The following is a 26307-nucleotide window of genomic DNA, read 5'->3' as shown; positions in this document are numbered from 1 at the left end:
TTCGCAAAGTCATCGAAAGATATCGTGTGACTCGATTCGAAAAATAATTTTGTAGCGGTAGACGTTATACTATATTATTAATTTTCTTATTAATTTGCAAATAATATTTTTGTTGTGCCTGATGTTTATGAAAGTAATGATCGTTATTCCATTATGTTAAATAGTACTACTAGTAATTCATACGTTATTTCCATACTTTTAAATATCCTAGTAAGTACCTGACCTAGTTTCATAAAATAAAGACTATTAACTCAAGCTTTTTATTTTTAATAAATGTAAAAATGCGTAGTTTTGCCAATACGTTTTGTTTCATAAAGCTAAGTCAGGTACCTAGTTTTGAAGATATTTCTAAACGACAAAATTCAGTGTGGTAAAAAACGTTCGAAGTAAAATGAAACACAAAAGATTTTTCTTCATAATTATATTATAAGTACAATGCATAGTATTGTGCTTTAGACGGGCCCTATAAAATAATCAAAACAAATCAAAAGGTTTGAATAAAATTGTTCTTCCGCCGTCATTTAAAAAAAAGGTAATGGCAAAATTATAGAACTTCCTTAGGCAGATGCCTCTACTCTGTCTATTTGAAAAAGTCTGGCACTAGGGGTTTCCCGGCGGCCCGATACAAAACCAAAAACATCTTTATTTTCCTCTTTAAATAAATTAATTCTTACAAATCGTCAAATCTCATTATTTTTATCACCCTACCAGCGTTTCAATACAAAAACTTCTCTGGTGTATGAATACACGGATCAGTGTGTGTCATAATGTTATGAGTAAGTACGGTTCCTTGGGATCAGTATGAGTGCACCACATACAGGGACCATGGTTTTATGTATTAAAAACAATGCTACTTTATACTTCTTCTACTGCTACTTTATTCTAATTAATTATTTGCTACTTGTGCTGTTAATTACAATTCACAATCCGTAAATAATATCTTCTTTCTACCGTGTTCGTACTACTGTTCTCGTAAAATCATCGTAACCGATTTTTGTAATCGGATTACATGAACATCACTCGACCATGTATGTCCATTTGGACATATCGGAATGGCACGCTTTGACGATCAACTTGCTGTATCTACTCTAATCCATATCTGTGGAGTAAAGTATACGGTAATTTAACTCATGGTATGATTTTAATGCAAACTTCATCGATCCACGTTTAAACTCTATCGACTGTAGTATACGAATACAAGTTTTCGATGGCAACTCATGGTAGAGGCACTGATTTCTGTAGCGCCGATGGTTCTAGAGCTCTCAGAATGTGTTGCGTTAAAACGACACTTTTCGTTGCTTTACTTGTTCCTTAACAAACAGAGATATTGCGAATACAATTAAATTAAACAAATAAACGGATATTGTTAATTATAGAGCGAATATATTATAAGCGGTCAGTAAATTAGGTAGGTGTAGACTTAAAATAGGTTACAGTAAGTTGTGTTTTCTTAGGATTTATATGTTGAGGAAATTATATGTTGAAAGTAAAATACTTACAATATTAATATGAACCAGATTTTAGTAATATTTTAGCAAAAGTTTAAATGAATGGGTTAATTAACTTAATCTAGCAAATTCTAGAGTTAGATCTATAGGATATAGAGTGATATCATTAGGTATCCTAAACGTTAAATGCTGACCGGAATTCTTAGCCATATAAAGTAGATAAACGTTTTAAGCATTTCATTCCATATCCTACCTAGATAGCTAGTTACAACTCGTTGCAAAATGTAAGAGTCAAGTTTTCCGAGCACAGTCAAGTTGCTGCAGTAAGCATTTTGCGGGGAGGTGTGGTTGTGCGACTAAGTACGTGCACTTGCAACATTGCAATGGAGTGACAAGTGACAAACCTTCACGGAGTTGTCTGAGTAATTGCACACCTGTTTTGGATAGTTCGAGATTATTCCATAGAAATATTTAATGAAACAACTGACTATGATGTGTTTTCGACAAACATTTTTGTTAGTTTTTCATTGTTTAAATTGAGTAATGATCCTATGTAGTTTTAAATATTTAACTAATAAAGTAAATAGTAATCTACTACTTGTGATATGTTTATATGTTCTACTTATGATGTAGACATTATTTACGTAAAACCTGTTAATATCCGGAACATTTAAACAACAAAGATGGGCAGATGTTAGTAATAATTATTACTCAAGTATTTCGTCTTTTGTACATTTTATTATAAACATATTTTTTCACTCGAAATCTACTGCCTCTTGTAGGACTTGAAGTTTGTTGGGATTTCAGGCTTAATCCCTGAAGAGGGGTTGCTATGTCCATCAACCATTCCATCAGTGTAAGGTATAGATAGAAACTTTATTATCCTAACATACAAATAATGTAGGAAGTTAGGAACATTAAAAAAACAATCGTTAGATGATTAACAGTTTAATTGTTATTGAGATTTTTGCCTATGATTCTTAAATATCTAGGACATAATTACACACATTTTTTGCCACTCATTTTTATGCTAATGTTGTTGATATTCCGATGTGCTAAAGTCTACTGCTAGCTGTACTTTATTTTCGTCCGATTGTGCGCAAAAAATGTAAATATTGCCTGTTCGGTCAGTCTGAAGGCCAATCCACCTTTTCCGTTGATACGAATTTAATTCAAGAAAATTCTAGAAGGATTCGCTTCGTATGCCATATGCAGTGTTTCCTAATTAGGTAGGTATAATTTAGTTCCTTTGTGTGGAACTAACAACGGTAAGTACCGGAACAACAATGTCTGCTATGGTTATTAACTCTACATAATGGTGTATGACGATTGCTTCAATGATTCAAGCTGGACGGAAAATATTCTAATAAATTCTCCATAGATATTCCGAGACGTAGATTGTTAATATTTGTAATACAAGTAATCTAACAGTTAAAGTAAATAAGCCTACGTCAATTTTTTAATATCACGACGATCATAGCTACATAAATAAATAAAAATAGTTTAATTTAGCCTAGCTTGTCTAGCATATAAAAAATAAAAAATAAAAGCTAGTAAGTACAAATATTGTAAGCCTTATGTCTGTTTTCACCATCAATCCCTAATTTTAAGTGACCCCTTTGGTATGGTAACACAACAAGAATTTTGTTTTCATAAGGGTCACTTAAAAATAAGGATTGATAATGAAAACGGGCATTATAAAATGAGAATGTCACTTGTACTGTGGTATTTTATTGTACCTAATATTGGAATTACCACTTTATTCCTATGTTTTACATGGAAAACCGCAATACCTACTTGTAGATAAATTAATGTATGTACCTAGTTGTATAATAGCAATTATTTTGAATACCTAAGTCTTTTAGATAGGAAAATAACAGTGCCGTCTGTTAGTGTTTCAAGCTGAACGGAATGTATGTCTAGACTCTATGATTCACCAAACGAGAATTTGAGAAAGATTGTCTTCAAGCATAAATTAAATCAACTTTTATAATAGTGTAGGTAGAGTTTAAGGCTGAGTTGCACCAACTTACTTAAACGGTTAATTATAACAGTAACCGATGTTTTTATATGGAGTTTGGACAGATTTTTAACGTTTTTTCAAGTTAAAGTCAAGAAGTGCAACTCAGCCTAATGTAGTTTCATGGGGACTAATTCTATCTACCGTTTACACTTTGGTACACCTGTCAGCCAGGATCTACATCGAGGATAAAGCTGATTTGCCTGGAGGGAACCCACAAAGCCCACAACGAATTATTCGAGTTAGATGCGACATATGTAGTTCAAAATCGGGCATTCATTATCGTTTGTTTCACCTAAATGACGTCCACTGCTGGACAAAGGCTTCCTCCGAGGTTTTCCACAATTAACGGTCCTGCGCTGCCCGCATCCAGGCTCTTCCCGCGACCTTTACCAGATCGTCGGTCAACTCGTTATAATAATGGTTATGGTATGGTTAAATGTTGTAACGGAGCATTCGTTATGTTCTCGTGATATTACAATGCCTGCAGATGTTTCGACCAATGTATAAACCGCTTACAATACTAATTAAACAATGGTCAAGGCCTCGCAAATAGCTTTATGCTCTGAATACTTTTACGTCAGTGTAACGAACCGTCTTTGTGTCTTTAGTGCACTCTGAAGAATAAGAATTTATTACGGTTTTAATATTAGCATTCATTTACATCTCACAGATAAATAATTTTGAATTTGCGCGATAGGTACTTATTATTGTTGTCATGGAGGTCTTTCTATCAAATTGTGCTGTTTGGTGTTCAAATTAGATTCCAATCTTTTCAATATGCTACACTATGAAGAAGCCAAGAATATCAGTGGATTCTTGGCCTTGCCATCTTCAAAATGAAACTACCGTCTGCTAATGCACTTAGAAGTTAGACTTTCATTTGTAAAACACTCTACATGTCACAGTCTGCTATTTGATTAGAAATATAAACTATTCATGACAGAACCAGTCGGCTTTTGCGATAAGTCAAAGGAGAAAGTAGTATAGCATGTTGTCATTTCCTTGCCTTAAGTTACCTATGACAGACAGAACCTTAAACGAACCTACACTTAACTCTACATCTGCTGCTTTCAATGAAATATAGCTTGTACAATGGTGAAAATAAAAGCTATATTTTGTTGCCATTTTAAGTTACTTCGCGGATATAGAGTGGGCAGAGAAACCTAAGAAGACACGCTTTCTAGTCGGGTCCGAAGTGCAGGCCCATTCAAAACATATAAGCTTACTAGCGGTAAAATTATACTTCTAGATTCTAGATTAGACAGCCGGCTATTCTTTCACATTATCTGTTACAATAAATTGAAATTACAAGAGCTCATTTATATTTATTTCTTATTATAACGCAATGATAGGAAGACCTTTCTTGCTCTGAACTTTTCAAGGTAATATAAGATAGATAAAGAAGAAATGCGTCGTATTTTGTTACAATACATTTCTTTATTATTGCTGTATTGGTAAGCAATGGCTTAGTTTATTTTGTCAGTTGTAACACCGACAAACCCACTCATTCACATAAGTGGCGGTCACACCTGTTTATTTTCGAGCATTACAGACATTTTCTCCCAAGCTTAAGTATTAGAAAAAGATGCGATGCTATTATGCATCTTTTTCGATGAGAACATCATCTGTAGCTTCCATTGACTTACTGGCAAGAACGGTCCAGGGAAAAGGTTTTTCACCATATCCTGATTTTGTTGATTGGTGATAGTCTTATCTCACGCGAGACTGTCAGAGGTTTTTATTCTGTGGACTTTTAAACAGTCTCTTTTTCTTGAGAATCATTCATTCTAACATAGTGGTATTTTCGTATACCTAGTAATATTTTTCTTCGATGGACTTTGTGCTCTAACATAGTGCCAACCGCTCTAGAAAATTTTGGGAATTCACTTGTCAATGATGAAAGCAGTACCTACTACAGTTAAAACAAGTGGTTTTCAACATTGCGCGTTGTTTTCTTTTACCTCTTTTCCCGGAAAAAACTACATTTTAAATCAATGATTTGCGTTTCGGTAACCGTCAACGAAATCGAAAATGGATATATCTTCATGCATCTACCGGTCAGTTGACTTAACCAAATGCGCAAATCAAAATTGGACTTTGGCCGACCTTGTTTGAACTCGAGAGCAGTGCGACCGGTTTCGTAATGCCAGCCGCATATTTGCAATGTAGGTACCTTTCCTCGGCTGCGCCTGCGTAAGCGAACGGAGGCGAGTGCAGTATGATGAGCAGAGATTCTTTTGATGCTAATGGTCTTTAGAAAGAAAAAAGAGCAGAGTTCTTTTGATGGGTCCTTTTCTGGTACTTTGCGGTCCTCTTTTGTTTTTCATGGCTGTTAAACTGTGTCACTAGCTTTGTGATTCTCTTTTGTTTGTGTGCACCGATTTTATTGGTTGATACACTTTGCAGTACCCTGCGATCGTCGATTGTTTTGCATCGCGGCTAAACACAGTGTCACGACGCTAGATGTGTCTGGGAAAAACTGTAAGGCTGGGTGGGTTTACACCATCTTACTTTAACTTTGACGAACGTCAAAAATCTGTCAAATTCCATACAAAAAAACACCGGTTATCGTTATAGTTACGGTCAAAGTTAGGTAGTACAACCACAGAATAAGTAATTGGTACAACTAAGCCAGCTAACTGTTGTGTTTTTTTTACTTTTGGTTGAATGACACACGCGCGAATCATGTGCTTGCTTTAACGGACATCTAAAAAGCACTTTAACAGTACTGATATTATAAGTGCCAGGTAACAAGTAGCGGTAAGTGACAGCAGCTTGAAGAATATCCGAAAATTCCTACTTAATTTAACATTGACACGGTTCACGGTTACAAAATGAATCAACGATCCTTATTTGCAAGATGCATGCACGAGTGCACTCTTTGAAGGAACAAAATTGTATTTTTCTTTTGGCTGCACGATTTAAACTGGAATGACGGTCTCATCATGACTAACTAAATGCTGTTCTTTTTCTTTTCGACCAATCACTAAGGACCATCAGTGGAAAGTTTTAGACAGTTTTTTTCTTACGTGGCCATAATTTACTTGAAGATGACCATCGAACCTACTACTCGGTCATTCTCACGATGAGGCGTTCTCAGCCTAATTACCATATCATTTTTGAAATTTGGCTTTATTGACTTAAATGCATTTAAACATAAAACACATGAAAAGTACGAATTTAACAATCGTAAAGGCGTCAAATTATTCAAAGCGGTTTTCGCGTAAATGAGACCCAAAAATTTTATGGTCACGGTAATTAGATAAGGCTAATACTTAATCTAACGGTAATTAGAAAAGATATGTAAAATAGCAAAAAAACAACATCTTGCATTGATAAATTTGTATACAAATATATAGCGTCATAAAAAACACTGTAGGTACACTTGATAACCCTTTGCAAAAAGAAAAACACTAATTTCTATTATTTATTGTATCAAGATATTGATCAAGATATATTATTGATATATGCAAGAATCGAGGCTATAACATGAACACTTAGTTTCAGCAAGAAGGGGCTACGTGTCATATTTCAAATGAGAGCATTTAGCTGGATCAGAATCTTAATCATCATTTATTTGATTGAAATGTGGTACAAACGATTTAACGTACAAATAATGGATCAGGAGGTCTCACAAATTAGACGTTCCGGATGTGCATATATCGAAAAAGTAATTAATGATATAAGTGATTTTTCCTCTTTTTAATCTATAGAATCTGCGATCAGCCATCACCCATTATGAGATTAAATTGAATTTGTAATAATGACAGTTCCAGCTCTGCATATCCCATGATTTGTCACCTCGATTCTTTTACAATAAGTTGAGCCTGAATGCAGAATTCTCAGAATTAAGAAGGGATACAGCAAATAGATTTCATGACGGTCTAGTCTTTGTTTTTAAGCTTTACAGGAATTTTCTACACCCTCTTTGACGTTTGGTATCACTTCAGTGGACTTTGTAAACCAAGGTGCACAGCTCAAGATTTTTAATACTTTATTTTGAAAACGTTAAAGTATTTCTACATTTGCGAGGCTAAGTCGATGCTATATGTCTACGTGGGTCTTAGGATGCATTTGTAATATAGTTTGTTCTCCAAGCTTCTTCTGCCCAGTATCCATTGTATTGTTCATTAATGATTTAACATGTTCATATCAATGATATTAATAATAAAAATAAATATCTGGTATGAGACATGTTTCACGCAGGGGTGACATCTCCTGGCCATCAGGAAGCCCCGATTTCACTCCAGCTAACTTCTTTTTGTGGGGTTACCTTAGGGGTTAAAATATACTTTAAAATCGAACAACCATGCAGCAACTGAAGCTGAACATTCGTCATGAAATCGAATCATTTGGAGGTTACTCTAACGAAAGCTTTTCAAGATTTTGATGTCAGATTGGAAGAAAAGTCCGTAAAGTTGTTGTGCGAAAGTCTAGGTATATTTTATATTTTATCATCATACTTATTCAATCAGCTCTGTAAGTGCAATTTGTAGGTAATAATTTCGTACAACGGTGATTATAAATATACGGTAATTAGTACATGGAAATTATAAAACGATAGTTTTTCTTCAAAATTTCCAAAATCTGCAGCGTATGCAAATACTGTCTTACTACAACGTATGAAGGCCAAAGTACTGATTCTATTTAAATTAACAATGTGGATCTACCTTCAAAAATCAAGTATAAAAATAAGGACATGGTAAATAGAAAAATTGAAAACCAAAGATATGGTAATTATACTCTTACACAATTCGTCGACTGTACGCCAACGCAATAGACGTCTACTTGCTAACATGTCTTAGAACTAACTAAGGGCTCGCGCCGCACGCGTAAATGATGTGTCAAATATTATTATTTAGGCTTGTGTGCCCAAAAACAGAAAACGTCACGGGAATTAGGACTTTCGCTCGGACAAGCAGTTTTTTAATTCTAATTATTTACAGAATGGTTCTATTGAATAGATATTTTGCTATGCATAAGACAATCTTTTGTACTCTCTAAAATGTTGAATGGAGTGAACCAAATCTATACGATATAAAAATTACAGCCAACTTTTAACATTAAGTCGGTGTGCGGACGCGTAACGGTAATTAGAGAACAGTGGTTCATGAAATTAATTTAGTCACAAATACTTAAAATAGAGGCCTATGATTTAATGCACAACTGGATGGGGTTGTTAAGTAACATATAAAAATACTTGCATGTCTCTAATTTGTCATTTTTAACGATTTGACAGCCCGGACACGCAAAAACTAGCTCATCTGAGAATGGCCGTACTCGATCCCCATCGAATCTAAAATATAAAAAAAACCTATGAGTTTGGCTTTTAGGTAAGGAGCATTTTTACAGTCACAAAATATCTACTATAAAGAAGTTATTATGTAGGTATATTTTTTGCATTAACTTAACCAGTGGAAAGTTTATTAGTAGATAAAAGTGCAAAGTCTGTGTCATTCGATAAAACTCGTGTAATAGTGCATCAACCAATAAAACCCTTATCAATTTTTCTTACCTACATTTCACCTTGATATATCAAGTTTAACGCGAAATAAAGACTCTTTCCTGATCGGAAACGATACGAATTTAACTTTGCATTCAATGTTAAAGATTAATTATTCGAATAATTTGGACTTACGAGTACTACCGTACCGATAGTGTGGATGGAGCTAGAACCTTCGAAATTGCGTATCGAAATGTTGATATTACGTTATGAGTAGGTGGGTTTCGTAGTTAGTTGCAAAATCGTGCGTGTGGTAATTTGGGGGACAGAGTGTAAATAAATTAGATACTTTTAAATCTCTTGAGATCCATGAATGTTAGCTGACTATACATACCTAAGTAATAGATTTTGTAAAATCACTTCTTATTTCCCTTGCTAGGATTAAAATGGCCTATTTTCTTCTGTCTGTATTAGCTCTAGATACATTCTAACATTTTATGGTGGTTAAAGGCCGTGACACAATTACTTTATTATGATATTTGTTTACTATAAAAAATCGATAAGATTGCGATATTGTAAATAATTTTCTAATCTACTTCTTTGCAGATCTTGTAATGCCTTTATCGGATATCGATTACATAGAATATTATAGAAATAATTATGTAAGTTATTTATGTATATTTTTTGTATTCTCTCCTAATATAGGTATTTCTTAATGATTGGTTCATCAGTAGACATGATGAAGTGCCAGGAAAATACCTATTAAATAAACGATAGAGTAATCGGTACTTTATTTCTTTAGATGATTTCAGTCAGTTTTTGCAAATCATCTTCAAAATGACGGACCTAATACTTGAGCATTTTAAAGAAACCAAACATATTTACAAAGCAATTTGCAAATCATCATAATCGATAAGAACGTTCTCGAATGAAATTATAGTATCGTTTTAGTACTACATATCGCATGCAAGAAGAGTCCATAAATTAGTAAACTATTATTGCGTAATTGCTCTTATACCTTATGGTATAAAATCGAAAATTGAATAAATGTGTGTTCAATGCAATTCAAAGGTCGATGACTGGTATTGACGCACACAGCGTGTAAATATACTTAGGAAGGAATACTTTAGACTTATATGTATGTAGTAGAGTCATGCAGAAAACTACATAAAAACCTTTTGTGAATAGTAAATAAATAAAAGATATCGCTTCTATGTATTTAAAATGGTTTAATATTACTTAGATTTCTACTATATTTTTTTCAGCGGAAATAGCTTTCCAAAGTCAAAGCCCAAAATACATATATTTATTTGTACATGTTACAGTTAAAACTCGTTAAAACTAGAATTTTCTAGGTAAAATTAGAATACTGTTTTATGAATATGACTCTACTACGGTATGCAGTATGCACCTTCCATCGACGATTCTTTTGTCTCATACATTACTTTCCGAATGATAGAGCGAGTAGAGTTTTGTTCTTCATAATGTGTTGTGTTGTCAATGACGAGGAAAGACTTATCGTATCCGGAAAAACCAAGGTATACCTAAAGACCGAAGTCTAAAGCACAACAGCAGTTGGGTACCTATAGATACTGGTCAATGTAGCTCAGATGTGATGCCAAGAATAGAACGAATTAAGTGGGCAACCCGTAAACGAACTAAAGTCGCTGACATAGCCCGACGGATTAGCAAGCTGAAGTGGCAATGGGCAGGGCACATAGTACGCAGAACTGACGGCCGATGGGGCAGCAAGGTTCTAGAGTGGAGGCCGCGTACCGGAAAACGCAGCGTGGGATCTCCACCCACAAGGTGGACCGACGACATCGTAAAGGTAGCAGGGAAGCGCTGGACGCAGGCCGCTACTAATCGATCAACACGGAAAGCATTGGGGGAGGCCTATGTTCAGCAGTGGACGTCCTATGGCCGAGATGATGATGATGATGATGATGAAGCAATCCTCAAAGTAGATACAGAAAAAGATTCATGATCTCCAAACAACGAAGACACGACTCACGACTGTAGACTGTAGAGAGAGAGAGAGAGTTTGCGTTTTTGGAATTTGTTGAATAATCTTATTATAACTTAATTTATTTGCCTACTTATGTCCTTTATCTAAAGACACTGGAGGTCATCTAGAGTTGGTAGTAAACAACAATGTTCGTACTGTCTAGACGTAAGATAAGCTCTAGGGGTGCACCCAACCGATTAGGTACATACAATTCAATTACAAAAATTATATTAGAAATATTAGACACATATATTTCCATAGATGATGATTTATATTAAAACAAATAGTAGCGACTCGAATATTAAATTGTCAGACACGCCTCCTCTGTCCAAACTTCACTTACGAGTCAAAATTATCAGTTTGTTTGACTGCCTTATTTACAAAACTAAATAGGTAAATTGATAAACTTTAAACAACTCGAATAGAAGGTCTTTGTTTGTAATTAAAGGAAGATCATGTACGAGAAATAATAATTTTAAGTAGGTACCCTGTACTCTTTGCACTGGCAAAAATTTGAAACATTGAAGATTAATATCATTATCAATATCCGCCTCAAGTAGGTTGTAATTTGATTTAAAAATGTAATCTAGACCAACTGCCAGCTTAACGTTATCTTCAAGATAAACCTGCTTAATATCACCTCTAAACCCGAGATAATTAAACAGACCAACAGTGAGTTTGTGTTGATATGTGTTAATCTTATTATAATAGTTAATTGTAACTGCCTATAATATGCCATTGTCTGCATCACTAATTGCTAATTATTAAACACCAATTAAAGGAATGCTCTTCTGATGTATGACTGTCTCTTGAGGAGATAAAATTAGTCACTTTATAGATGTACCTATAGCATATTATTCCTTATTAGGCTCTATGCTACTCTTTTGGAAACACATTACAGGGCTAGCCAGCGTAGAGTGAAGTGAAGTCAATTTGGTAAATTAAAGAGAGTGATGATAGAGATGGTAGATAATGTGATTTTTTCAGAAACTTTATTTTTCTACGAAATTTTCTTACGACGACTATGACGCCAATGACTCTACTTTATTTAAATCTTCAGTCAGGAACCTAATTAGTCCTTCTTCATACAAACCTGCGAGACATCATGTCAACATTTACGGACACTACGAAATACGGACGGATTATATTTTTTACTTAGATATTGGTATATTTGTCAGTAATGGACTGGAAGTCTAGTCCCAAAACAATTTGTGGGAGAGTTAAATAAATATAGGTAAAACTTATCGCAGAATGCAGAGGACCAGGCAAAGAAGCAAGAGTTACGAGTACGTTTCTGTTTGAAAGGGGATGCTACTCAATAATTTACAAAGACATTGATTTAAAGTAGGTATAATATGGAGGACGTAATTTAAAACAAAAATCCGTAAATTACTATACATTATTGAAGAAGGTTAATTGACTAAACAGGATCTGTTTCTTGTGCTTCATACGTATCAGTAGATTTTATGACGCAAAACAAACGCTACTATGATTCACTACTTAATTAAACACTGTCTACTAACGTACTATCAAGTATCTATATGAGCAAATAAAAAGCCATCTTCCTTGGAAGAAGAGTAAGGCTTTAAACCATTGCTTATTTAGGTTAGATATGAATGTACAAAAACTTCGAAAAACACTGTTTTTCTGATAAACGCCATGTTTATTTTATTTTAAATCTAGTATATATTTTTTTTAATTTTTTACCTATCTATATCTTACCTATCCGGGACGGGCCGCTAGTAAAAGTACCTAATACAAAGTAACATATCATCATGATGAATTGGAATCATAATCACTAATCTATCATCACATGACTGATATAAATCGTAAATAAATTGAATTTATTTCAGATTATTAGATAGAGGTACATCGCAAATCAACATTTGATACCGGTTTCGCATTGACGTCAATGGTGATACTACTTACTAAAGTGTAAAGTAAACAGAAAAATCATAATGTATCTTCTCATGATATACATTTTAACTACATAATTAATATAAACACCTGCCATAATTATCATACTCGTAGCGACAAATGTTCAAACAGACTTTAGGTAAGCTTAACTTTTGTCCTCAGGGGTAATCCTTCAGGAAATCACAATTTCTAAGTTGTGAGGTGGACAACATGTATAGATGGAGAAAATGTAACAAAAATATTTTTACATTTTCATGAAAAAATAAGCTGAAGTGCTGAAACTACTGTTTATTTTACTACAACCTGTGCTACAACCAACAATAGAGTTAGGTTGCAATGATCTTCCGTAAATAAATAGCTATTTTAACAGGGTTTTCCACTGAAGAAAATACATGGCTGTATGAGTGACAGTCTTTAAATATCCTAAAGGTTTTTATGTTTGGAAGTTGCTTCATAATATTGAATTTAGATTTTCGCGTATTTAGCACAAGTCGGACATGTGATACCTACTCGTAAGTACGCATATAACTAGGTACGTATATTATTATTATTATTTGGAAAATGTATATTCACGGAGCGGACTTTGAACGTAGGTAAACATTCGTATGTTAATTCAATCTATATAAAACCATGTACTACAATCGTAAACAGAATGTCAGACTTCAAGAATTGGAATTACCTATAATATTTACCTATGCCTGTGATGATTGTACCTATCAAATCAATACTTATAGTAAAATAAAAACTGCAACTACTTAAGTACGTAATCGAAACAGCCATTGAGAAACTTTTCTTGCAATCGAAGCTTTTGCAAGCGGAGGTAACGTGGATGCTAGCTAATTAGGAGTAATTAGCCAAGTAGAAATATAGTATACTTAGCCTATGTGATCCCCGAAAAACAATCAAAAATTGAAATTGTGCCTAATACGATACATTTACTACGTAAAGATCTTTTATCGTTATTACAGGTATTAATCTGATAAATCTACCCATAACCAGTTGCATCCAGTTAGTAAAAACAAAAACAAAGATAGTATCAAGTGTTTTAAGTCCGTCGCAAAAAAGTAGATGTAACTATTTTTATACGACTTTAAAAAAAATAAGGTTATTATCCGTCTGACTGCATTTACTTTGTAACCTTGTAAATTCAAAAAATGCTTCTGGAGATAATTCAAGGTTTTCAAAAGTCATTAACACTTTAAATTAAGTTTTAGTATTGTGTTGTGTAAAGCGCATCCTTTTTAACTTTCAGATTTTGATCTTTAGTTAATTAGGAAATAATAAAATGTTATACAATTTAATTAACTTCCTTTTAGACTTGATTGTACCGCACAAATATTATATTCTAGGAGACTAACCAAGGGCGGGAGTGTTATGCATTTAGTAGGTAGGTACTTATATATATTTTTTCCGACTGGAAAATGCATATTTCTGCATAGGTACTCTTTAGTTAGATGACTGGAACTAATTTACAACTTTTTTATGATGCTAGTTGATTACATAAATTTTAATATAGTCGCATAGAGTTTTGTTCATAAAATAGATTATAGGCATATCTCCCTAATAGCGTAACGATCACTAATTCGAAAGTCGTATTGTTTACTGTCAGTCGATGGTTCAAACGCCCGTTGGTTTAACCGTTCGTTAAGGAGGCTCGGGTTCAAAGTCCCGTCATGGTATTGAACTTTTCATTTATTATGTGAGGTAAATGCAGCAACATTTAAGAGCATTTTTGAACAAGTAATTTGATGTGCTGTTTAAACTAACTAGGTACTTACTTATTCCACTTATTTGTGAAACATAAATTATTTAAATGTTGGTTATAAAAATATAATACATAGTTAGTTTGTCACTTTAAATAAAGGTGACCTATGCCCATTTTCACCATTAAGCTCTAAGTCTTAAGTGACTCCTATGGTAACAAATAACAGGAATTTTGTTTTCATAGGGGTCACTTAAAAACCCTAATTTTTAAGTGACCCCTTGATGGTGAAAACGGGCACTACTCTAATATTTAATGCATGACACTTAAAATGGGTTCCATCGAAAGATAGTTGTTTACGCATGTGTTTTGGACTTGTCTGTAAACATACATTATCTGATAATAAATAAATAAATAACAACACAGAGCCAACTTGAACAAAGAAGTTTGTACTTTGTACCCTAAAAGCTAGGTTATTTAAATTAATGAATACTGGCTTGATAAACGGCTTTGTACTGAACTCAAATAAATGTATTTATCACCGGACATTTAAACGCGTATTTGGTAATCGTTGATTATTCATAGCAACACATTTACAAACAACGAGAAATTAACATTTGGGAGAGTCAAAGGTTATTACTTGAATAGCAATGTGCTCTACAATTCAAGCAATAATATTGTCCCAAATAAATACCTACAACAGGTAACAGTACCTAAATAGCATTAAAACTCATTTTATTTTTGCAAGTAGGCTTTTAAAAAGCTCTATCTTTACGTCCCGTCTCCCAGTATTAACCCTACCACTGCTTCGGGACAATAAATGGGCCAGTGCTGAGACTGAGAAGCAGAGCAAGAAACTCAGTCACTATTTATAACATTACTACTACAAAAGTTTTGTAGTTTAGGTAAACTTTGGATGCATTAGGTAGGTAACTAAGTACTGACTGGTTTCTGCCTTGGAGTTAAAAAGCAGTGATAGAAGAGCTATAATAAACTGATTCTTTTTGATACTATTTTACTACGTAAAGTTATGTAGTAGCCAGGATGCATTTTTCGTAAAAACAGTCTTATCTAATTTCGATAAAACGATAAAGTTAGATAACAATAAACTGGTAGATAGGGATACTGTACTTTAACCGATGATTAGCATCGGCTATGTGTAAGTACTGGCTATGTTAAGCAGTGGATGTCCTGCGGCTGAAATGATGATGATGATGAAGAATACCTACTGTAACAACATTTTTGCGGTTTCAATAACGTAAGCGATTCCTGAAATAAGGAAACAAATAATGTCCTTGCTGTACGTTACATTGCATTGCAAATGTTCAATTATGTATTTAAGTAGGTGCTAGCTCAGTATTTGAATAAGTAGGTACGAGTATTTTAGGACAGAATAAAAAGTGCAATGTATGAATGACAGAAAAACACCATTTTAATTATTTAAATCATGGTTTATTGGGTTACTTAGTTAATTTGTAAACATTTCAATTTTTATTATTCAGGCTTAATGTACTTAAAGTATTATGTATTATTTGTTTAATTTATGTTCTGTTGTTATAAGTACATAAATAAACACTCACTATTACAGATTTAAGCAATTTGTATATATTTGGAACTAATATAGGTAATTATAGAATTATGAACAGTTAAAGAAGCGAAAAATACTTATATTTAACTAACCCACCTTTATCCGGATACTACCGCATCAAACAGCTTTATTGTGACGTCAATTTAATTATTGCATTTTTATCATTCACGAGCAAGCAAAGTACTGCAGACTAGCATATCAATGCGGTGGGTGTGTTTTGTTTTGCCTCCATTAAACACTGGCAGTAATAAAATGTTGTGCGTATCTATTACTTTGTCAAGAAACTGGTTGTTACTTTAATTGTCCGTGTAATATTACGAGACGAGGGGCTTGCCGCAACTCCTTCGAGAGAATGCGGTCATAACGCGCGCAGTCTCGCTATTGAACGTACGTCCCTCACGATTGGTTTCCGCGGAAAACCGGAACGCATTCTAAACTTTTTGTTTCTTAAAAAGAAAAGCACTGAAATGTATACCATCGCTGAGGCCACTCTGGCATTCGTTGTTCTCTACCTTTTCTCGTTCCTCTTCGAAGTTGTTACTGGATTAGTGGCGTAAAACCCAAAAATGTTATAATATTTCCAAAAATGTGATATTTTATTTAGTTTATTAATAGTTTTAAGGCATAAATTTAGTCAACACGTCAATGCAAATATACATAATTTTATTATTTATTAAAAATTTAGTAACATAAAGCCACCAAATTACCAAGTTTTAAGTATCTTCTCATCAATAAACGGTAAGTTTCATTAATATTATTTTAGCTTTTTAATTGTTTCTGACAACTTATTAAATTAGTTTAAGGTGTTAGTTAAGATAGAAGTGAAATGAGCACAACGTAACCAAATTTTTTATGTGACGACACAAAACTATGAATCCAACTTTCCAAAAATCCAACAAAAGTTTTTTAAACCGGTTCGCGGGCTTGGCAACCTGTTGGCCTGTTGGCGCCATCTGTCGTAACTTTGAATTAACAATTAAAGAAGGTCACTGGTTGAGATGTTTCTACATATAAATAGTAATCATTTAGGAGATCTCAAAATAAACCAATTTCTTGAATAATTTTATTTTATTAGAGCAATTTTGATCATAAACAATTTTTACTTTTATATTATTCGGTGTTTCCCACAGATATGGATTACGTGTTTCCGAACAAATAATTAAAAAAAGTGTCTGTCAGTGTCAATCAACTGTCAGTTAACAAAATTGTCAAAAACAGCTGATCACAGCAGCTGATGATGGGATGGATTGTTGTTTGTATTTAGTGAAAAAATTGAATTAAAAATGAGATTTACGCGAGTGTGTCATCGAATATACAGTAACAGAAACTTAGTGGTTTGCAAACGCAGTCATTCAACTGCTGCAGAGAAACAATGGCAAAGTGTTGTGGGGTTAGAAGTTCACGCGCAACTTAGTAGTGAATCTAAACTCTTTTCTGGTGCTGAGAACACTTTTGGTGGGCTAGTGAACAATTGTGTGTCGTTATTTGACGCGGCTATACCGGGAACATTGCCTGTGTTGAACAGAAAATGCGTGGAGTTAGGGTTGATGACCGCGTTGGCTCTCTCATGCAAGATAAACGAAGTCTCTACATTTGATAGAAAACACTATTTCTACGCCGACCTGCCCTCTGGTTATCAGATAACTCAGCAAAGAGCACCTTTGGCTAGCGATGGCGTTATAAATTTTCAGGTATTAACTTGAATACTGTACAATTTTGACTGACATGTTATTTGAATGTTTTCATGATAATACTAATCACAAACTGTAAATGCTAGAATGCAATCATCATAATAATGACATAGTGTGCTCAGATTACTTAATTCTAGCTATCTATATACTTGTCGAGTGAACCTCTACAATCAAATGTAATTTAATTTTAGTGCTAATATTGTATTTCCTTTGCCCTCAGGTATTTACACCTGGAGTCCATAAGAAGCCATACAAGAAGAGTTCAAAGATCAAGCAAATTCAACTCGAGCAGGACAGCGGCAAGTCACTTCATGACGTTGAGCTTAAACGCAGTCTCGTAGACCTGAACAGAGCTGGCGCACCGCTTATTGAACTTGTATTCGAGCCTGACTTGGAAGTGAGTATTTTAGACTCAGTGAAATTACATTACATTATAGTTCTCTTACGAAGGTGAGTGAGCTATACTTGTTTGTACTGGTAATTGCACATAACAATAGTATAATGGCTATCAAAACTTTTGAAAAACAAACGGTGGCAAGCCACCACACATGTAAAGCTAACTTGCCTTCATGAATTGCAACTATTATATTATCCTTTTGTTAGTAGTTAGCACATACAGGAAAGAATTTATGAATTTTGTTAATAAGGTTCATTTATTGAGGAACTTTGCCACAGGACACTGGAGTATATTTATGGGAAGCATCCATTAAACATCAATTTTATTACAACGGTATTATGTAACGTGTTTAACACACATTTTGTATATTATGCAGGTTGCAGAAAAGGGATTCAATCATCAGAATCAATAAAATATGACCTAGTTAGATAAAGATAGACATGTTTATCAGTCAAGTGGTATTTCTATGAAATATTTTATCAATTCAGTTTGTGCAACATTTGTGCAAACATTTGTGTTTATCAAATGTCTATCTTCTAGTCTCTGATTGTGTTAAAGGTCTATATTAGTTTAAGAGTTGAATCATCACTAAATATGGTATTAAATACTACATAATACCTGATCTGACTATCAATATTTTTAAAACATGATATTAGAAGGTCTGCCTAGTTAGTGCTATTCACAAGCTTGCCATAAAGATTCCCAACCCTTAGTGTGCAAAATAGAGTTCAATTTTGCTCAAACACTTACCAAAACTTATTCCAGGATGGAGAAGAAGCGGCAGCGTTGGTCAAAGAGCTGGTGCTCATCGTCCAGAGGCTTGGGGCTTGCTCGGGCCGCATGGAGGAGGGCGCCTTGCGAGTCGACGCCAACGTGTCGCTGCGCAGGCCCGGGGCGCCACTGTCGACCAGGACCGAGGTTAGTGTCCACTTAAGTAAGTTTCATAGTCAGCACTAGACAAAGAGCTGATACGTATCATCCAGCAGAGGCTTGGAATTTGCTCCGGTTGGAAATGCTAAGGCCTTGCGAGTTGGCGCCATTTGTCACTGCAGAGATACGAGGCGCCACTGTCGACCAGGACCGAGGTTAGTGTCCACTTAAGTAAGTTTCATAGTCAGCCTCAGGCCTCAGTACTAGACAAAGAGCTGATTCATATAGTCTAGCAGAGGCTTGGGATTTGCTCCGGTTGGAAGTATTAAGGTCTTGCGAGTTGGCGTCATTCGTCACTACAGAGATACGAGGCGCCGTTGTCGACCAAGACCGAGGTTGGTGTCTACTTGGTGTAGTTAGAGTTGCATAGTCAGCACTAGTCAAAGAGCTGGTGCTCATCGTTCGAAGGCTAGATGCGTGCTCCGGTAGAAAGTGTAAGACTATGCGAGTTGGCGCCATTTATTACTGCAAAGATTCGGGGCGCCAGTCGACCAGGACCGAGGTTATTATCTACTGATATTGGCACTAGTCAAAGAGCTAGTGCTTATCTACACAGAGGGCGGGATGTACTAAATACTAATAGAAAGTACAAGGTTTTGTGAGTTAACGCAAATGTGTCACTGCAGGGATATGGTATCCTTGACGGGGTACCCCTGACGACTACTGAGTGGGATATTGATAACCAAACAATACGATTTATTTAAAGAAATCAAGCAAACTTTATTACCTTGAAATACCGGCATGACCCATTCATCCATAATGCTTTCGCCAAGTCATCTCTCGTTCAGGTCTATGCACTTGGACTTTGTTCTTTTGTCTTCAAATCAAAAAATGAAAATCAAAATTTTCTTTATTTGTTTAGACTAATTAAATTAGTTCTTGCAAATCGTCAAATGCTCTTAAGGAGCCTATACATGTCTCATTCTTTTTTTGCCCTACCAGTTTACCTCTTGTTGCATTTGTTTAATATCAACGAACTTTTATTCCAGATAAAGAACATCGGCTCGGTGCGTGGCGTGGCGGTCGCGATCCGACACGAGATCGAGCGCCAGCGCGGTATATTGGACGCGGGCGGGACGATCGTGAACCAGACACGAGCGTGGGATGCCGTCAACAAGGTCACCGTGGCTATGCGGGACAAGGAAGTCGTTCAGGACTACAGGTGCGTTCGTAGACCTACCAGACTGTTCAATTCCCCGAGTAGGCATCGAAAACGAAAACGCGCGGCGTGTCCGCCAGCTAGTTTAATCCACGAAGGGGGAATCCCGAGAGAGTAGTAAGTGACGTGCGCGCGCGTATTCCTCACTGATTGTAAAATTAAAATATATTCGCTATGGAAAGAAGAAAAAATACGCGTGTGGTGCGCTAGATGGCGACACAGTAGCTTCATGTAGCAGTCAGCCCTATCGCATCCGCACAATGCCCATACGATACCGATCGACATCTGTAAACGAAACGGTGCTCGACTCTGAGACAAGCTATATTACACCATATTTGCGCTCACTAGTTGGCGCCATTGGCGAGTGACAGAAGAACCTACAGTGGATACGAAGCGCAGTCTAATCATTAATTATCTGAACATAAAACAACTTTTATAACCACGTTTTATAAAAACAACTCGGGACACTTTCTAGAACGCGGACGTCTTCTCAGCTCGATGGTTCAACCACAGAATAATAATAAGTACTACGTACAGAAGTTTTACTTGGCGAAGGTATTTAAAAAAATGTATGCTCAATGTCATTAACAATATGGTGTAATTTAGCTTGTCTCAAGAGTCAAGCAAGTTTGTCAGAAGTTTTGTTGACAAACGTCAGTGATCGGTACTGCGCCGAAGCTATAGGGCTGACTTCGGTAAAATGATGTGACGTGAGGTGCCAATCTGCAGAAAATGGCGGAGGAAATACATGATTTACCATGAATTATCATGAATAATATTAACTACTTATTTACCTCTCAGTGTCTTCAGGCAACTTAAAAAAGTACATTCTGTGTTTTTATTATTATTTAGGCAGTTAAATACTGCACAGTATTTAGTACACCATTTTCTTTATTTTTTTCCATCATACACAAGAATACGCGTGCGTGAGTCAATGTTCGCTCGTATGTGAGGCCTTGTCGAATAGTACTCTTGTAGGGGGCAATCGTGCGTGTTTTGTTTTCGATGTAAACTCGCGGAGATGAACAGGCCTGGTTCAACTTAAAGTGATCACTTCTGTCATACGCCACTAGGTGGCGTACCGTGTTTTGACTTCCGTTTCCGATGCATATTAGTTTTAAAATAGATTTCGTGTTTATTACATAAATATTGCAAAAATGGGTGGTAAACTTCTTTGCAAGAAGAATCGGTTATTGTAACAATAAAAATATTATTGTTGGTTTCTATAAATAAGTAAAAATTGTTTTCCTCCATTTCAAATCTAAAAAAGCACGAAACAGAAGCAGATGTGATTATTATGTTTAGAGTAAATACACTCAACATCAAATAAACCGCACCTTCCGCGACGCGAACTTTAAAGATTTTCTTCTGACACAATCATGGTACCCCAACAATATTGGCGTTATTTGAAAGCTCAATAAATATCCTTCAAGAAAAACACATTTAATTACTTAATAAATGACTAACATATACCATAAATGTGACTTCAAAAAAGACCTCACTTTGAGCGCATCTCTGGGATCAATTAGACCAATTTTTATGGTTATAAAACCGAATAATGATCTCACGTGTCCTTTTTAACAAATGGATAGCGATTAATCCCAACTTAAAAGTTTTAAAGCCATAAAAGTTGGCTGAAGCGTAACTACCTCATTTTTGAAGAAGTGACTCTGGATCCTTCTAAAGACACATTTTTGGGGTAAAAACCTTTCCGTTAATGAAATTAAGTTTAGAACTAGGCTTTTAAATGGTGCCAATATTGGTGGGAAGTGGGGATGCATTCATATGAAAGTGCTTGTCGCGGGAGGTGCGATTTATTTGATGTCGAGTGTATTTAAACAGTCGGTATTTTTCTTCACTCCAGATTTATGCCTGAGCCGAACCTCCCACCGCTCCGAGTGAACCTGCGGTCCAAAGAAGACACCCGTGACGTCATCAGCGTGCCCCTCATCCAAGACAGGATCCCAGAACTACCCGAAGAGACCCGCAGGAGACTCACAGAGGACTTCCAACTCAGGCCAGAAACAACGGTTCAACTCGTCAATGAGCCAGTGCTACTAGAATATTTTAAAGAACTTACAACAAATGCTAGAAACCCCAACAAGGTCGCTAACCTTCTTCTAAACGACCTTTTAACTGTTCTAAACAAAAATAAACTTGATGTAGAAGACTGTCCTATAACAAACAAACAAATGAGCGAGCTAGTAGACCTGTTGTTCAACAAAGAAATTAATTTAGATGTGTTTAGAAAAGTATTAAACGCGCTTGTTGTTGACGCAGACAACGATTTGTCGCCTTCAGATTTGATCAAAAAGGAAGGATGGGCTTTAGTTACTGACACGGAGAATATAAGTAAACTATGTAAAGATATTATAGAAAACAATCCAAAACTAGTGAAACAGTACAGAGATGGGAAAACCAAAGTTTTCAAAGCATTATTAGGGATGTTAGCAAAGAATTCTCAGAACAAAATTGACATGGCGCAGGCTACAAAGATATTGGAAGATTTACTTAAAAAGTGATATTTTATAGTCTTTATGGATAAGAGAAATAAAAGATTAAAAATTGTAATTGTATTTGTGTTGTTTCCTTTCGTGATTTTTGTTACCTACTTATTTTATATTAATAATCCAACATCATGGTCAGGCTAACGTAACTATGAGGTGATTTACCGATCCTCGTAGTAGAAACGTATATTCACAAAGCTATGTCGTCGGTGCAAAACATGTTAGGTACTTAAGTAATTGAACGCCGTGTGGTGACGGCAGAGTAGAATACATTTGTCACCAACCCCTACTTTTCCCGCGGGTGTCGTAAGAGGCTTCGGGAATACACATTAAACAGAGAACGGGCAGTAGCGCTCTCTGATAAACATTAATATTTTAAACTGCGATCTCCAACCCGCCTGCCAAGCGTGGCGATTATGGGATTATAACCCTCCACTATAGTGGAGGAAGCTTAATACTTCAGCAGTGGACTATAAAGGGCTGTTGATGATGATGAAGTAAAGAGTTGTGGAGTACTCATTATTATACTATGATTATTGATTGTTCTCTGTACACTGGACAGGACAGATCCAGATGATTCACACATGTCCGTGTCTAAATCAAATATCGCTCGCTCTGCACTGGATCGATCGCCGTTAATGTGAATGCACCATACCATAAGGTCGATTATTCAACATTCTGAAGTCAATCTTTTGTGAATCTCTGGGAAATTATTCATTTTGGCACTTCAACTAAATGTTCAAAATGGACACGACTTATCCTACTGAGAATAATCGCACAACAGTGTGTTTATTACAAGTTAGACGAACTAACTTTTAATCAGGCGCCATATGGTTTTAATCCTTGTTTTAGCATAGTAAAACAACTGCTAGGCTAAGCAGGAATTCTTATGGGGAAGTTGGAATTTCACTCTAGTGCTAGGAGTCTCAAATTTTGCACGGGAGTTTCTTCTATAACGTAGGTGCTCATTAAGACGGGATTTTGCAAAATTCGACCCCTAAGGGGGTAACACGGGATCTACTCGTGCGAAGTCGAGGGCAGCCGCTAGTATTAATACACAGGCCCTTCTACTGACATAACTGCGAAAGCGCTGACTGAAGCTGTTACTTTTTTTGAATTTAGGAAAGTACCCGCTTATAAAATAGTTAAAAATTCCTTGAGCTAGTACTGGCATCTCCTAAATCAACATGAGTGTTTTTCTAATTGGCATGCCAAGCAGCGAAGGTTGTTTGTTTACAAACGATGTTACGGCGCGCGCCCCGAATATCGTCAACAGTAGGGATGACAGAACTATCTTTTATGTGTAACTTAATTACCTATGTACTTCATAATGGAATATTTAATAATAACCAACGTCAAACTAAAAATAATGGCTCTGAAAATGCCCATACAATTCAATGAATTTGTTAAAATGAAGTTCACACGTTTGAAAATGCCAATTTTGGCAATAAAAATAAAAACCAAAGAAGAAGAACTAAATTGTATCTGCAATATTAATCTAGCACCAAAGTACTCAACTGAAGTAAATGTCTATTGTAATGACACGTTTAGAACAGTTAAGAACGTAAGTAGGTAACAATAACTAGATTTTTTATGAACTCTACATTAAGTTTAATAAGTTAAAACGGTTCTAGCAAATTATAACGTTCCTAGAACTATTGTTATTTGACAGAAAAACTTAAAGTAGCATCTTACATTGTGATAATTACGTTTGAATTGCTGACAACCCTCATTATGTTGTCAGTGCATAATATGCATATAGGCCGCTCGCAGTGCCTCACGTGCAATTGCGACAGTGGTCTGGCGAGCTAAAGGATCCAATCACAACGATAGCCGACAGTCATCCATCACCATGTGGATCCAGCTAGCGATTTTGGCGACGTTTGTGTCTATAGTTATCACTGAAATGGGTCCTCCAGGTATCGAAAGATCGTTCAGCGATGGAGTCACAAGCAGAGGGTACAGAGTGGTCTACGGGGATGAAGACTTGACAGTGATCAATGAGGTGGTGGGGAATATGGAGAAAAATGATATCTTGAAGGCTAAAGCGAGTTTGAATGAAGCGATCCAACCCTTGCCGGCTGGGGACGTGAAGTGCCTGATGTCTGCAGATCGGTACTGCTCGGTGGAGATGCGGAAAGTCAAGGGTATGTCCTATCTAAAGTTTTATCATTTACACACTTAATTGCAAAATTAAATATTGTTAATCGATGTTGCCTCAGGTTCTCTCCTGTGATAGCATCTAATAGCACTCCATTTCTAGACCTTAGATAGGTTGATAGAGCGTTTACTATTTTCTTATAATTTACACTGTCTCTCTCTCTACCTCCTTCCATTGTCCTTCCTCCTCATAGAAAAAAACACTGATTTATTTAATCGGATGGTATGAAAACTTCCCTGAAAATTACTTTTATTTGCAACCCTCAACGTTCAGTATCCTGAAAATCTACAAACTACTACGGAAACTCGATAGTTAACTATTTGTACCAAAGGAAAAATTTCCCATTTCAGCCGTTCTCATTCAGGCACTCAAAAACGACTGCGAAAAATGTTCAAATACAGAAAAGGACACTGCAGGTCGAGTAGCTGCTTCCATGATGACCTACGATCCCGTCGGCTGGAAGCTCTTCTTAACTAGGTACGATGGATTGTCTAAGATTCAGAGGATTCTAGGATAGGAAACTACAGAACAGCCGAGCTAGGATGCGCGTCATGATAAAATGTTATCGACGATTTTAGACGACAAATGTATGGGATTATCAGGCAAATCGATAAAATCCATAAAAGTTTATCGTGGCGCGCATCCTAGGCCTAATGGACGTCTTGACGACTTGTAAAACTTGTAGCTGGTAAAAAATTTACGGGTTTCTTCGTATAGTACTGATTCATTACCTAAATAGCCAGATACTCGTACATAAAATTAATATGAAGCATATAGAGTCGTTGTATTTACTCTTATACGTTCGCTTAGATATATCTTCGTGAAAGGGAATATCTTTCGTGTTTATGGTCCACTTAATTTACAAAGACGTATTTCTGCAGTCGCTTTAGAACATTGTAGGTATGTTGTTTGTATTTTGGTTTAACATTGTAAACTGTTGTAGGTCTGCGCTAGAACTTAGAACAGAAAAGAAATCCCCTAAACCAGATCAAACCAGATTGAAGCCTATAGGGGAGCCAGAGATAGTAAGTTCCAAGTACAGATATACTATGCCAGGCGTTAAAGTTAGGGTGAAAAGATACTATGCGGAGAAATTACCGTAGTCTCATGCCATGGAAGAAGTTGTAAAACCTATTGTGTAATTTATTTATTTTATATCAGACCCACCTACATATTAGGAAAATAAAGCATTAATCTTGATGGAGTTTTTTATTTAAACCCGTTCCTGAAACTTGCAATCAATCCCCTTTTAATAAAGATACCAAATTATATTGGAGAGAAGATGGCATACCTACTTTAGATAAAGTTCTGTTTTAAGAAGAGCTGTTGTGGG

At 35.7% G+C, this 26307-nt stretch overlaps 2 protein-coding genes across 2 annotated transcripts; both read left to right on the top strand.

The window, feature by feature from the left end:
• Positions 1 to 16456: 16456 nt before the first annotated feature.
• Positions 16457 to 22882, top strand: LOC135079895 (glutamyl-tRNA(Gln) amidotransferase subunit B, mitochondrial). The gene is made up of 6 exons (XM_063974524.1): positions 16457 to 16867; positions 17260 to 17820; positions 18041 to 18217; positions 18983 to 19135; positions 20137 to 20309; positions 22171 to 22882. The coding sequence occupies exons 2-6, from the start codon at positions 17413 to 17415 to the stop codon at positions 22826 to 22828; spliced, it is 1569 nt and encodes a 522-aa protein (XP_063830594.1). The 5' UTR covers positions 16457 to 16867; positions 17260 to 17412; the 3' UTR covers positions 22829 to 22882.
• A 1718-nt stretch (positions 22883 to 24600) lies between these two features.
• On the top strand, positions 24601 to 26174 carry LOC135079900 (uncharacterized). The gene is made up of 3 exons (XM_063974530.1): positions 24601 to 24960; positions 25325 to 25451; positions 25918 to 26174. The coding sequence occupies exons 1-3, from the start codon at positions 24666 to 24668 to the stop codon at positions 26075 to 26077; spliced, it is 582 nt and encodes a 193-aa protein (XP_063830600.1). The 5' UTR covers positions 24601 to 24665; the 3' UTR covers positions 26078 to 26174.
• The last annotated feature ends 133 nt before the right edge of the window (positions 26175 to 26307 follow it).

Source organism: Ostrinia nubilalis, chromosome 17 (genome assembly GCF_963855985.1).
Source record: "Ostrinia nubilalis chromosome 17, ilOstNubi1.1, whole genome shotgun sequence".
NCBI classification, from domain to species: domain Eukaryota; kingdom Metazoa; phylum Arthropoda; class Insecta; order Lepidoptera; family Crambidae; genus Ostrinia; species Ostrinia nubilalis.
This window is presented reverse-complemented; position numbering and strand designations above follow the sequence as displayed.

What these genes read in the sequence shown, in the direction of transcription:
- LOC135079895 (XM_063974524.1), top strand. Translation starts at nt 17,413, where the DNA reads ATGAGATTTACGCGAGTGTGTCATCGAATATACAGTAACAGAAACTTA. An exon ending in TATTCGAGCCTGACTTGGAA is followed by an intron (nt 18,218 to 18,982) that starts GTGAGTATTTTA and finishes AACTTATTCCAG; the next exon opens with GATGGAGAAGAAGCGGCAGC. An exon ending in CACTGTCGACCAGGACCGAG is followed by an intron (nt 19,136 to 20,136) that starts GTTAGTGTCCAC and finishes CTTTTATTCCAG; the next exon opens with ATAAAGAACATCGGCTCGGT.
- LOC135079900 (XM_063974530.1), top strand. Translation starts at nt 24,666, where the DNA reads ATGTGGATCCAGCTAGCGATTTTGGCGACGTTTGTGTCTATAGTTATC. An exon ending in GGAGATGCGGAAAGTCAAGG is followed by an intron (nt 24,961 to 25,324) that starts GTATGTCCTATC and finishes TTCCCATTTCAG; the next exon opens with CCGTTCTCATTCAGGCACTC. An exon ending in TGGAAGCTCTTCTTAACTAG is followed by an intron (nt 25,452 to 25,917) that starts GTACGATGGATT and finishes AAACTGTTGTAG; the next exon opens with GTCTGCGCTAGAACTTAGAA.